The sequence below is a fragment of the Pristis pectinata genome, chromosome 11 (assembly GCF_009764475.1).
Source record: "Pristis pectinata isolate sPriPec2 chromosome 11, sPriPec2.1.pri, whole genome shotgun sequence".
In the NCBI taxonomy this organism is placed as follows: domain Eukaryota; kingdom Metazoa; phylum Chordata; class Chondrichthyes; order Rhinopristiformes; family Pristidae; genus Pristis; species Pristis pectinata.
The window spans coordinates 75,358,752-75,373,778 of NC_067415.1; the positions used below are offsets into that span (position 1 = coordinate 75,358,752).

Sequence of the window (15,027 nt, forward strand, 5' to 3'; positions counted from 1 at the left end):
ATCAGCTTTAATATTTTGAGTGAAAGGCAGTATGGTTATGAACCTTGTATTTCTGGTATACTTCTTTTCTTCAGCCTTAAACTCTAAATCATGTTATCCAGGGTTGGATGTCTTTTCTCAACTCTGTACCCAAATCATCACTGCTTTTGAGGCCTGTGTTGCTATTTTACCTACAGACTTCTGATTGATTACTTTCATCCATTCATCAAATCAATAGTTAAAATTGCAAGTTTTTTTCAAAACTAACTTTCCAATTCGCAACAACTTGCTTAGGTTATTGGGTGAGGTTCAATTTTTACAGCTTAACTCACTTAAGCTTCTGCAGTAAGTGAAGTTTATCAGGGTGGGATTAACACTGTTTGTTTCTAACTGTTATGTGTAAAAGTACTTCAAACACAGATGTGCAGGTTAAAATGCCATGGGTAAATTATCTCTTCATGTATGCCTCCTCCCCTCCCCCAACACACACACAATGCTCTTTCTGCCTCATCCAGTACTAGTGATTCTCTCAGCAGGTTAATTTGAGATCATTTGTGTATAAATTGAAGAGTCCAAAGTAGAAAATTGAAGGAACTTGAATATAGCCCAATATGGTTGTGTGAACTTTTTTTTACATTTTTATTAGCACAAATTTGCTTCTCATTCGGCTACACAAGGTATGTGAAGTAGTAGGTCAAAATCCTGGATCTCCTTGCATGACAGAACTGGGGCGATTTGAAGGTGGCTACTCACCACTTTAAAGGGGGCAGTTCAGAAGTACAGTGAATTCTGCCTTGGTCAGCAATGTCCACTTACTGCTGGAGTATATCTGGGAGGGGGTGAGGGGAAGAATAACATCCATCAGCATTTGTCATTGAATTATTTTGTCTCGTTGGAGTGAAATAAGATCACAGGAGTGCTTGATAAAAATGGTGCTCAGCACAGGTTCATCATGTGAACATTCTTTGTGCTGACAAAAGCTCACAAACAACTAAGTGGGAAATCAGCATTGTTATAAATTCACCATGTTTTGGCTCTGCAGCTGTTGATATTGAATACTGACCTGCTAACCAGACACAAGGGTCATTATGACTTGCTAATATTCTAAATGCTAAACGTGAGCTTTTGCTGGTGATTCGTTGTTCAATGTAAAACAGTCATTAAAGAATGCTTGTTGCTGAGTTCAATTGTATAACATTGTCTTTATTTTCAAAGTTTTTTCACTATTTCTTTTCAAGGTGGTTTGTGGACTACAACAGCCAGTTAAGCAATCCTCTTTTGCAGTTATCAAACAGTCAGTAAAGGACAGATTGGGTCCTCTCCCAGAGGGAAATATGGAACCTACACAAACTCAGGTCATTCCCATAGCCAGCATTCAGGTGTGTACAGTAAAATAGATTGTTATTTTAATTTATTCTTTGACCTCTCCTGTGCACACCACTCCAGTTGTTTAGACTCCACAGATCTTGTGTAACTGTATTTCTCTGTTGAGCAATGTCTTTCTCATGTTTCTTTTAAATGTTAGGTAAATTCTTCACCCAAGAGTCTAGCATGTTGAGGCTTAGCTCTGTCACTTTGCTCTTATTAGTAGATGCTGTCTGTGTTTATATTCATCAAAAATATTTTGCAACATGATATTCTGCAGAACTATTGCATTACTTTGACATTTGCTATAACGTTTTGTTAGTGCTTCTCCTACACCAATCATCATCAGACTTTCACAATGGATGTTATTTGATGATAAAATCCAGTTTAATCCAAAATGCTGCGGATCTATTGCTCCAGTGCTGCAAGTTGTTGAGAATTTTTTGCCCTGCCAATAAATGTGGAACTACTGTATATGTTTTCATGAACTTTGTTACTGATTTACTCAAGCAAAATAGCCTTGAGACTTGTTAGCTGCAGAGAATTTGAAGGATGTGTTCTTTGTGTTGGTACAAATCCACATTAGGCAGCAAGTGGTGGAGTTAATTTCAGATACAAGCTTATAATGTGCACTTTAACTTTGTAGTCAGATCATGAAGACTATTTGAGACTATTTTGTGCCTGCAAAGTTGCAGATCGTGATGACATGCGGATATTTTGAAGTGGACTCTGTAGTTGGAGCATAAAATCATTCATGTTAGAAAAAATCTCATTTGTTATTTGAAGGAATCCGACTTGTGATGGGGAGGAATTTTCTCTATACTTGAAAACATGAGACGTATATGTACCTTTGTACCAAAATCCTGATGGAAACCCAGTAAGATTTAGCTTTGCATAATTATTTTCAACTTCAAACCAGTGGCCAGATAGCCTAGTGATTAGGACCTGCCTTTACTGGATAAGTTTATAGTTTTCTTAATGTGGGAGATTCTTATTTTCTCTCACTATGATTTTTCAGAAAATTGCAAGAAGATAATACTCACGTCTACTTGCATCTCTGCTGGTTAAGTTGATTCTTGTAACTTTTGAGCTTATTCATGCCAGATTGTCAGAATCCTGTAAGAAAACATTTCCAGACTTTTCAAACAATTTTTTTTTCCCAGCAAAAGCTGTAATATCCACTCAATGTGTTGCTGCTGAGAAGTTAAACTTTCCAGCACCACTTTTCCTGCAGCATATGAAGAACTGATACTGAAAAGGTGGAAAGAAAGTACCTTTCACTAATGCCACAAAATACACGAAAACCATATTTTGTGGTATGCTCGTGATATTACCCTGTGTGGATTGTGAGTGGCTTTGCTTTAGATCAAAGTATTGAGCATTTCGTGCCCCAAAGCTCAGGTTTAAGAGGATGGTACCTTGATGCCTTAATGTTCCATTTATGATAGAATATTGAAAGCAGTGCCACAGTGGTTCCCATTTGTTTCTACCCAACCCTTTTTATTTAATATTTTTGCAACATGGTGCACAAGTTCAGAAACCCTTGCATTTTTTGTTGTCATACACCATGCCAAAATTTTGAAAAGATAGTTTTGGTGGCTTTTTAGGGCATTGGTTTTAAAACAACTTGTATTAACCAATTACTAAAAAGTTAGCAATGAAGGTAGCAATTTTTATTTTCTGGCGGAATAGGACCTTTAATTTTTGATGAATCTTTCCATAGTACTGTTTCTGGCTAATTTGAAGGGAATCCTGTTTGCCTTCACTGAAGGAGTTAGCACCTTAAAATAACGCAATGGGGAGAGTTTCTTTATTAGAGGTCAAGTCTTTGGAAATGAATATGGAGGGTGAAGTGTTTGTAGCATTCCTTCTGATTGTACATTGAAGTTCAGCAAATACATATTTCCCTTCCAGTTAATATTACTTATAGTTTTAGTTTCTGAATAGATGAAGTGCACCGTGTTTCTTTGTCAGTCATTCCTTCAATAGCTATCTTCTCATTCTTTCAGTTCTTGACCTCAATTTTCATGGACAAAAATTAAAAGTGAACATGTTTTATCAAGAATAATAAAGAGAGGATCTAATCCATTGGATTTTTTTAACCCATTTTCTTTTGGGCTATTTTTCTTCCCTTCCTGGGTTGAGTTTTCTCCAATACCTTAACTGCATTGCTATAATTCAGTATCAGAGCAGAAGGGTAGAAATTGTAAATGACCCAGTAAAATGCAAGAATATTGTATGGCTCATCTTAAGGAACTAATTTGATGCCTTGTAATGAGAGCTGAACAGGCAGTAGACTTCCGAAATTAAAGTGTTCATGAGTGATTTTGTTGCTGGATGAGGAAATCAGCCTGTGAGTAGATGTTGTATTGTTGAAGAGCATGAAAGAATATATCACTAATTAATTATTTTATTTATTCAGAATGCAAATAAGTTGTCTGTTAAAGATCGATTGGGCTTTGCAACTAAACGCACAGAACCGGCTCCTACTGAAAAGGTACAGTTCATTCAGTTAATTATAGTTGTGCACTGGCATCGAAGATGCATTCCATTTTCAGTCTTTGAGCACTAAATGATTTTTAGGATTGCACTCTGACATAACATCATTTGAAGTTAAAACTTCTTATTAAACCCTCTGTATGATCTTGACCACAATCCTTCTCCAGTTCAAAAAAAAATTTGTGTTGCAGGTATTGTCAACTACAACTGGTCTGACAAAAACCGTCTACAATCCTGCTGCCCTAAAGGCAGTACAAAAATTAGGTACTGTTTCTTCAGATGCTACAGAGGCACCAAAAAAGAAACAGGTTTGTTGAGTCTATGATAATTATATGTTCTCTAATTTGTGTCCTTAAAATTGGTGTGAAGTTGGCTAATGAGTGTTTCTGGATTGAAAATTAATTTTTGGTTATATGAATTCAGCAGCAAGAAAATGCAACAGAATTTTATATTGGTTGTGAAATTCTTTGATTTCTTCTCCATCATTGATCCGACTTCTCTTTGGTGCTGTCACCCTTTTATTTAGCTGTTAAATGGTTGAAAGATAGCAAATCAAGAATCCTGTCCTGGTGAGGATTCTTGTGAGGAGAAATCTAAAATATTAAAGAGAATGGTCACATCAATAGTGCAGGTAGCAAAATGGGTAATGATAACTAGCGTCTGTCAGGAGGGAAGAGTGTAGATAAACTTAGAAATATTTAGTATCTCCATTTAAGATCAGTGTAGAAAAAATGGTAAAAGATCAAAATTGAAAACTCTGTCTGGAAAGCACATACCATTCATAACTAGATAGATGAATTAAGATCACAAATAGAAATGAATAGATTTGTATTATTTGCTATTACAAAGATGTGATTGCAAAGTATCCAAGATTGCGAATTGAATAATCCAGGATACTTTTAGAATAGATGGACAAAGTGGAAAAGGAGGCAGTGTAGCCCTGATCAAAGTAGGGGGTAACGGTATAAAAACAGTGGACAGGTAGAATACTAGCTCAAAAATCAAGAGATAAGTACAAGAATCATGGGGACTTTATATATTTAGATTGGGCAAGCTTAATGGAATGTATAAAAGACTGTTTTCTAGATCAAATACTCAGCAGGCCAGACAGCATCTGTGGAATGAGAAACAGTTAATGTTTCAGGTCAAAGACTCTTCATCAGTATTGAGAAAAAGGGAATGCCTTGTTTGATTTTTCTAGACCATTATCTTGAAGGAACAGTTATTTTAGATCTAATATTGTGTCATGAGGTAGGGTCAATTGATGAACTGGTAATTAAGAAGCCTTTGGGGAACATTGACACAATATGATTGTTTTATATAAAAAAAGTGATTTAGTTCAATTTGAATCCAAGGTCTTAAATTTGAATAAAGCAAATATGTAGACATGAGATGCGAATTGGCTATGGTAGATTGGGAAACTATATTAAAAGTTATGGCAGTAAACTGGCAATGGCTAATATTTCAATAATTCATACAGTTTACCAGTAATATGTATCTTTTAAGATGCACAGGAAAAGTGGTCCAGTTGAAGCCATCAAGAGAAATTAAAAGATAGAATTGGATCAAAGTAAAGGTTTATAATGTTCTAAAAAGCAGTGTGCTCAATTGCTCAGACTGTTGTCACTCCAGGCCAGTTAAGTGATTGACTCTTTCTTTTGGTCATCGGTAACTGCCAACAAAGCCCACATCGTGCAGATAATTATAAGAAGTATGTTGTATAAAAGTATTCTTATGAAATAATGTTTTTGGAAATGGCAAGTAATTTATTATTGATCAATAAATTAGACGTGTAAGTAGCAGGGTTAATATTGATCTGGATCATGAATGTAGTTAGCTTGAGTAGATTGTAATTTTCTCCTTAGTTGGTGCTGTTTTCATATAATATTCCAGAACAGATTAAGTAATGTTCACTCTTGCCAGTCACTTTTGGCTAACCTAATACTGAGTGTGTACTTTTTTTTGCCAGCAACCAACAGGTGAAAATAACCTAGGTTATAAAATTTACTAAAGTGTTTTTTGCCACTTCTGTAAAATCCTGTGGACTTTTTTGCATTCCCTTTGACCAGGATTCTTGCCAATTTATGATTTTACAGGATACGCTTCGACTTCAACAAGATGTAAGAAAAAAGAAACATGAAATTTTGGCAAAACACATAGACACCCAGAAGGTATTTATTCCTTTTTTTTAAAATAAAGCTGTTTCCCTCTGATTTGTTCCCAATCATTACATATGTATTATGCATGTGAGATGCTTACTCTTGTCATGGCAAGCGGCTTCTTGGTTCAAATTGATCTATTTTCACAGACCAATATAATTTGAGAACTTAATTAAGTTATTTTAAGGAAACGAGGAAATGTGTACATTCTGCTCGTCTCCATTTATATTTGAGCAGTGGCAGTAGACACCATTTGAACGAACTGCCAGAGGAATCCTGGTGTGTTACACATCCAGCCTTACAATTCAGTATGCACTTGCAAAGGAATGACAAGATCTTATGCCAGATTACATATGTATTGCCATTCACGTACACAATACTGATGTCCTGTAGTTAGCATATAAACATACAAAATGAAGACTTGAAAAGACCAGTTTATCGACCTACCCTGACCCATTTGGCTGTGATGCTTTGGGCATCTTGCTCTCCCACAGATGACATCAAGTTCCTGGGAAGACCAAATTAAAATAAGAGTGCCAATTGAGATATTCAGTAGAATTTGGAAAATTCCTTTTGATTCCTCTACTGATCAAAACTAATGGAACATCTTGACCACTACTTATTACTGATACCTGCCTCTTACATGAGACATTGTATGTTCTCAGACTTGACCAAGAACACTTCTGGAAGGTATCTTGTACATCTGAACGCTTTGCTAAAGCAAATAATTTGTTCCAAAGATGTAACTTTTTAAGGGAAAAACATGTATAATTTATGTGCATGATCTCAGCTCTACTGCAGATTGCTGAATCAAAATATTGTTAACATACACACTGTCAAATCCTTCTGTTATTTTGTAGACCTCCATCAGAAGGTGAATCAATACCTTAAAGTATTCTGGTCCCGTTCTTAATCTAGCTAGGGTAGCTGAGGTAATTTAAATCATCCTTCAACCTTTCCCTAAGGCTCAGTATCATGGCATATTTAGATTAACGATAGAATGTAAACTTACCTGATGTTCCTGAATATGCTTTGTGGCTTTGGTTCTCAGGAGCTTTTTCATTATGCTGAGAAAATATTCTTTCAACATAGGCTTTGATCCAGTTCTGCATAAGTATGCTTAGTATTAGTAAATAAATAAAACTGCATATGCTGTAATTTGGGGGGGGGGGGGGGGGGGGGGTGGGCGGTGGAAATCAGAAATGCCGAAGAACTCAAGACAGTCAAGCAGCAATTTGTGGGCAAAAAAGAAACCAGTGAAGTCCATTTCCAAGTTTAATCCTGAGGGTCACTAACCCAAAACATTGACTGGTTTCTCAATCCACAGATGCTGCTTGACTGACTGACAGTTCTTCCATCATTTCTGTTTTTGCTTAGTATTAGTGTTGCCTGGGTGCATTCAGCACTTCAAGTTAAATTTCCTTCCTCCATCCTGTAGAGATATGTTTGCAATTATTTTGTTTCCTCTGCAGTTATAACACCTGCACAGATTTTCATATCAATCTCAAATCTGGATTAATACTCCCATAATTTTCACCTTTTTATCTGGGCCATCGATATAAATATAAAAGAACAAAGGCTATAACATCAGCCTGTTGGAATCCCAACTGGTAACTGATCATTAAGAAGGTCCTCAGTGGTAGATACTGAGCATGCAGTGAATTCTTCATTCGCTGTAGCAGCTTCTGAAAGACATTACATTGCTGAAGGGATTCTGCTGTGCTCAGATTACTGGATTTACCCATTTTTCTCTCCATTTGCTTATCTACTAACATTGCAGCAAAGTGATTCAGCACACCAACTGATTTTTGGCTGTATTTCCTGTTGGTTCTGTGGAATTAAACTTATGTACTGGTTTCTCAAAACCTTGAATGTGTGTAGATTGAATGTACACAAGCACTTGCTTAATTAATGAACCAAAAGATGTTATTCATTTCTTTCCGAGAAAATTGTGCCTGGACATTTCTGTCACCCTGACTTTTTGAATCCATACTTAGATCTTGATATCAAAGCTTGAAAAAAACAAAAAAATGAAACCGGAAGATAAAGCCGAAATAATGAAAACACTGCAGACCTTAACTAAGACCATCACCAAACTACAAGATGAACTGAAAGCAAGTGGAACAAGCTCGAGTCTTCCTAAAACGATGAAAACCAAAGCTCAGGTATTGCACTTAATCAGTGGTTTTCAGGTAAACGTGATTTTCTGAGAAGTTTCCTTAAAAAGTGAACAATGTTAACAAAAATTTAATCTCAAATATTTTTGTATTCTTTTTGTATACCTATAAAGAAGAGTTAGGAATTTAAAAAAAAAACAAGCCAATAGACAAAATAAGTACTTTGAAATATAGTAATTGGCCAGATCATCTGGGATCTAACCCTCTGGCCAAACTCGCTGTCCATAGTGCCTGCCCACCAGTACTAACCTGATACAAAAGGCCAGCCAAACTGTTCTGTACTTCAGCGTCACAACACAAAGCAGGAAAGTCTGCGGTTGGCAACTGACCTATTGGATCCGGAATTTCTGTCAGAAGATGCTTTTTGACAACTTACTGTTTTAGAGCTCTTCCTACCATAGGCAATGAAATCTTTAAAACTTGTTCAAATTGACTTAGATAATTAAAATCTTTTTAAAAAAAAAGAACTTCACTAAAACACCTTAAAGTACTAGAAATTCATGAAAAAATAATAAAGTAAAACAAAAAAAAAGCTTGCCTTTTTATTTAGCATTGGTTTGTCCATTCACGTGAATGGGTCTAGCTTTTCATGCCAGCCATCCTTGGCTTACAGCTGAGATGCTGGATTCCTGGAATCTAGCCCTTTCTAGTATGTCTATTAGACTGCTGGACCCATTGGTGAGTCCAGTTTTGCTGGCAATCAGCATGTCTCCAACTTCACGTTTCAATGTGCAGGCACAGAAAGTGGAGATGAGCTGAACAGAATTCGAATGATAGCTGGCAGTTCTCTGTGGAACAGCTGACCTAAAGGTCAGTATGATCCTGCTCTACCATTCACATCTTGCCCCGTTCCAAATTATTCCTATTGTTAATGTTACTTGCCTTGTATTTTTGTTTTCATTTTGAATGTGCTTTTGCTTGTTGCAGTTGTACCACCTACCCAAATTCACTATTTTCTTTTTCTCTGCTTATATTGCTGCCTTGATTTAGATCAATCAGTTTTCCCTTAAGTTCCTTTTGTTCTTCTGGTTTGAACTATATTGGTATCACTTTGCCCTCTACCAGTAAAGTTCTCAATCCAAATGGGTTATCTAAAATGGAAACCTGCGCCCCTCCCCACGCACAAATTATTTTCCCAACAGGCTTAAATAAAGCTTAATCACCAACTTTCGCACATAGAACATAGAACAATTACAGCACAATTCAGGCCCTTCGGCCCACAAAGCTGTGCCAAACATGTCCCTACCCTAGAAATTACTAGGCTTACCCATAGCCCTCTACTTTCTGAGGAAGTCAATCTTGAGGAAGTCACATTGGTTTGCGAATCCTGCTTCATGTTGATTTGCAGCAGTCACCTAATAGCCATGAATTATTTGGTTTTACACAAATCCTGAATTTTCTTACACAGATGCAAAGAGAACTACTGGATACTGAACTGGACTTGTATAAGAAGGTGCAAGCTGGAGAAGATATCACTGAACTTCGGAAAAAATATAATGAACTTCAACTAGAGGTAAACAGTTTAAGAGGTCATATACTTTTGTGTTCTTTTTCTGCCAACCAAATATATTTTTTGTCTGCTTTATTTGCTAATTTTTCCATTCCTTGTAGAAAAATTTGGTCAGGCCACCTTTGGAGTATTGTGTGTAGCTCTGGTCGCCACACTACCGAAGAGCTTTGGAGAGGGTGTAGAAGAGGTTCACTAGGATGTTGCCTGGATTGGAGTATATGAGCTATAAGGAGAGGTTGGACAAACTTAGATTGTTTTCTCTGGAGTGTTGGAGGCTGAGGGGTGACCTGATAGTATATAAAATTGAGAGGCATGGATAGTCTTTTTTCCCAGGGTGGAAATGTCAAAAACTCCAGGGCATAGCTTTAAAGTAAAGGACGGGGGGTGCGGGGCGAACGTTTAAAGAAGATTTGCAAGCCAAGTCTTTTACACAGAGAAAATGTTACTTGCCTGGAACATGCTACTGGGGAAGCGGTGCTAGCAGATAGGATAGCAAAGTTTAGGAGGCATTTAGGTGCATGAACAGGCAGGGAATAGAGGGATGTAGATTATGTGCAGGCAGGCATGAGTATTTAGATTGGTATCATGGTTGGCACAGAGCTGGGCAGCAGGGCCCATTCCTGTGCTGTACTGTTCAATGTTCCTGTAAATCGTATTTAAATCATTTGTTATTACATAATTAATCATGAAGCCCGGTTTGGGGGGGAAAGCACACTTCCAGTTATGGCTCACATACTGATAAAGATATAAAATATATTATTCTGAAAATACTTCTTTCACCAAAGTTTTTTTTAATCTGAGAATGTCTAGTAAATACAGTTTACATAGCTGTGTATGCATCCGATATTTCTAATTAAAAAATTATTGCTTGAAACTTTTTGCATTATGGTTTACTTCCCTCTGGATTTGAGGTTAGTTGAGGCTGCTGAAATGAGACTTGGAATGTTTAGCTTAATGTTTCCAATGCAATCTCTTCTTTCTTTACTCAATACAAGGCTATTGATTATAATTCTGCTAATTTCAACTTGAGGACCAAGTCAAACCTTGATTAAAGAAACAAAAAACCAAGAAGTATGCTGCAATAATAGGAGTTTACAGAAGGTGGCAGCATTGCCTGCCAGTTTAATATAATCTGCAAACTATGTAGTGGTTCATTTCTATTGTATATTTTCTGATGGCCAGCTTACTGTTCCACTGAACATCTTTGTAGAGTAAATCAGCCAAGCTGACATTACTGTAGAATACTGGTTAGAAATGGTTGTAGGTCATTAGTGATAAAGTTCTGAGGAGAGTTGTCAGAATAGAAGCTGAGTATGCTTCCTCTGGTGAAGGAATAGAACCATGGTGTGCTCTCGGTGAATTATTTACCACTTAAAACTGAGAAGAGAAGGGATTTGGACACAAAAGACTGCAAATGCTGGAATCTAAACAAACTGTTGGAGGAACTCGGTGGGTAAGGCACCATCTGTGGAGGCAGAAGGATAGTCAACGTTTCAGGTCGAGGTCCTGCATCGGGACTGAATTAATGTCAAGGATAAAGTAAACCAACAAGCATCTTGGGCTGGAGATGAAGGATCTTGCTTCTGACACAGAGTCTTCAGCCTGAAACATTAATTCTGTTTCTCTTCTGACAGATGTGGCCTGACCTGAATATCTCCACCACTTTCTGTTCTTTTTTAAGATTTCCGGCAGCTGCAGTTCTTTGATTTTCACTAACAAGCAGTTTGATTTGAAGCATTTTCCATTTGGTGCTTGCTTAATTTTGTTACTTTGCCCTTGCTGCACTCTCAGTCACAGCTTGGGAGATTTTGCTTTTAAAGGGAAATTAGATTTGTGTTTTCTTCTGGTCATTTCCATTTAACATGTAAAATAGATCAGAGCATATTATGTGTTCATATTTTTGTTTCAGGCTGCCAAACGGGGGATCCTTTCTTCTGTTCGTGGGAGAGGACACAATTCCAGAGGCCGAGGTGGGCACAGAGGTAGAGGCAGAGGACATCGTGGCCGGGGCCGGAGTCTACCTTTCCACTCAGTAGTTGACCATCGTCCAAAATCATTGACTATCTCTGGATTTTCAGAAAGGGACCAAGATGAAGTCCTGCCACATTTTGCAGTAAGTATAATTTTACATTAGTCAACCTGATAGATTTTGTAGGACTGGGTCAAACAGAACAGGGTATCTTGATCTAATCTTTTGACCAGTGCCAGGATTGCTCAGCCAGCTATCAGCCAAGCTCATGTTGATATCACACAGCTTCTGCAGCACAGGTCGCTATTCTACCAGTGAGCGGATCTTCCATTTCTTTGAGTATGTTTGTTAAACGAATACTGGATTAAGATCAGCCCATAGGGTACAACATTGACACGGTTGATACTCGATTCACAAAGCCAGCAAAGAGAAATGCAAAGTGGCTAGTATTTGAGCCTGTGGTCTGTCACCATGCCAACAAAGTCTAACCCAACTTGCCATTCTGCCTCCATGTCTCTACCCAGTAAGTGCATGCCCTTATAAGACTATTTTCCCTCTTATCTGGCGTGGGTCTGCTTGGGGTATCTTTGCTCTGGAATCTGTAACTGGGTTCCAAACCTATTAAAATCTAAGAATATTTTACAATTATTCTGATTCAAACCAACAAAATACCATTATCTTGCCATGTAAACTTGACAACATCCAAATTATCACTCAGCATAGCCTTGTCCTGCACATGTAACAAGGATGTATACATTTTGCTGCTGATGGTATTAACATTGCTCTTGTGTAGGCTGTAGCATTTTTGAAAATTAAAACAAATGCATAGCAGATAGGATTTCCTATTTTTTTTTTCCCTCCCTTTAAATGGCCTGTTTGTGATCTGTTTGAGACTGCAAGAATCCCTCTGAAGTTACTGCTTTGTAATAGTTCCTAGGAAGTCAAATTTTTCTTGTAACATCAATTTTTTTATATTTCTTTCCTTACACAGTCTGAAATATGCTTTTCCAAGAATGAGTTTATCTTTTATTTTAAAAGTAGTATTGGGTAACAGTTTTACGTGGAGAATATTGAAAATTTCAATTTGTTTGGGAATTGACTCATCAATCACAGATGGGCTGAAGCATCGTTGATATTAATCCTTTGTTTGTTTGGAATTAATATAGAAATCTGTTTTTCTTTGGCTTTGTTTGCTGTTTCTTCCCTAGTTAGCAAATGTGGGCTCCAGAGCAGTACACCAGACATATTAAAACCTTAACATTTATATCTGTATCTATAATTTGATACTTGAAGCATCTGATTTTTGTAATCTGGAGTTGGGGGAGAAATAAATGACGCTATAGCACCAACATGGACAGTCACTTCAGAATGCATGCATTCAGAATTTTATGACATCAGATGTGTCTCAGTAGTGAATGTCAGAAATATTTGTGAACTTGCCTATTATAGCGGGAAGAGTGAGGTTTAGAACAAGTGTGCTAAGTACAAAGGAATTTTGAACTGGCTTAAAATTGGTCTTGAGGTCTATTTAGGCAGATGGTATCTGTTTTCACTGAATGTGTTATCTGTCATAGAGCTATACAGCATTGGAAATGGGCCAAGTTGCCTGTGCGGGCCAAGTTGCCTGTGCCGACCAAGTTGCCTAACTGAGCTGCTCCCATTTGCCTGCATTTGGCCCATATCCTTCTAAGCCTTTCCTATCTATATACCTGTCCAAATGTCTTTTAAATGTTGTAATTGTTCCCACCTCTACCACTTTCTCTGGCAGCTCGTTCTAAATGCACACCACCCTCTGTGTGGAAAAAGTTGCCCCTCAGGTCCCTGTTATATCTTTCCCCTCTCACTTCAAACCTTTGCCCTCTAGTTTTAGACTCCCCTACCCCGGGGGAAAAGACTCTGGCTATTCACCTTAACTATGCCCCTCATGATTTTATAAACCTCTATAAGGTCACCCTTCAGCCTCCTGTGCACCAGGGAAAAGAGTCCAAGCATATTCCAGCCTCTCCTTATAATTCAAACCCTCCAGTCCCAATAACATCTATGCAAATCTTTTTGGCACCCTTTCCAGTTGAAGAGAATGATCCTTTGGTGTGCTGTAACATACTTCTGGTTGTAGCAAGTGAAGCAATGCAGTTTACACTTAAGTACTAGTGTGGCAATATTTTGTGAATGTTAATCTTATTTAACAGTGCTACTTAAATACTGTATTGTGTTTCCGCACAGTTATGGAGACTTAATATAAGATATTAATATAATATATATATATTAATATAATATTAATATATAAGATAAGACTTAATATATTAATTTTGGCATGCTCTGTGAAGGTAGCTCACTTGGTAGGTCAAGTGGGGCTCCTGAATGTTGAACATGTGTGGTTCTGCAGAAAGCAATAAAATGGAACAATGTTTTATGAATAGCTTTCCTATGCCACTGTATCCATTTAGACACATCTTCTGTCATTTCCTCAGCCAATGAATTTCATGACAAGCTGCCACCCTTTAAGAGCTAGTTTCTGTATACTTTTGCATTGCCCAGCCAAATATGCAGCAGGCATTTTCTGTGCTTTCTGCTGTGGAATTGTGTTACAAAAAAAAATACAGTCCATAGAATGGGTTGTGCATAAGTTGCAAGTCAAACTATATTGTAACATGTCCATTTTACAAAATTAGAAAGGCATATGTTTTCAAGTCCAATAGTTTTTGACATATTTTGGGATCTCACCATTTCAGTGCAGCATTTTGCTGCACATGGGATTGCTTCAGATCATCCAGCAGCAGTTTTATTTCCAGTTGAATTCATTCCTTTTGTTAATTAAGATTGAGAGTTTGATTATAAAACAGTGTTCAAAATTTTTTAGCTTTTTTTCTCTTTCTCTTTCTCTTTCAAGCAATTTGGTGAAATTGAGGATTGTCAAATTGATGATGGTTCTTGTCATGCAGTCATCACATACAAGACCAGGGCAGAAGCAGAGGCTGTAAGTAAATGCTTTCCATATTGTAACCGTGCTTTAAACATGTTAGCAATCATACTACTATTCACTCCTTTGCGTACAGAGTAGGAAGCCAATCCAGTTTCAGTGATCCTTAACATTCTTGCTATTGATTCGCTCACACATAAAATGCACAGGCTTGTGGTTTACAGCTGTTGCACAACTGGCATTGATTACATTAAGTGAACTTTAAGCCACAGTTTCATTGGTTGGAAGAGATGGAGGGTATGAACTTGTTGTTTTGATTAAGTATGTTGATCTCTTAATGTGTAAATGTGAATGTACATTCATTAAGAACCTTACGCATCTGTGAGCATGTTTTTTCCTCAATATGGGAGTGCTTCTTTCCACAGTGGTGGGGAGTGAAGGGCAAACAA

The 15,027-nt window shown here is 37.3% G+C and overlaps 1 protein-coding gene across 2 annotated transcripts in view; it reads left to right on the top strand.

The window, feature by feature from the left end:
• rbm26 (RNA binding motif protein 26) overlaps positions 1 to 15,027 on the top strand; it is a 71,296-nt gene that overhangs the window by 42,380 nt on the left and 13,889 nt on the right. For both annotated transcript variants that reach the window (XM_052026302.1, XM_052026303.1), the window contains exons 13-20: positions 1,218 to 1,358; positions 3,767 to 3,841; positions 4,035 to 4,151; positions 5,940 to 6,014; positions 8,000 to 8,167; positions 9,588 to 9,692; positions 11,599 to 11,802; positions 14,549 to 14,635. In XM_052026302.1, coding sequence (XP_051882262.1) covers positions 1,218 to 1,358; positions 3,767 to 3,841; positions 4,035 to 4,151; positions 5,940 to 6,014; positions 8,000 to 8,167; positions 9,588 to 9,692; positions 11,599 to 11,802; positions 14,549 to 14,635 — 972 coding nt within the window. The remainder of the gene's footprint in view (positions 1 to 1,217; positions 1,359 to 3,766; positions 3,842 to 4,034; positions 4,152 to 5,939; positions 6,015 to 7,999; positions 8,168 to 9,587; positions 9,693 to 11,598; positions 11,803 to 14,548; positions 14,636 to 15,027) is intronic.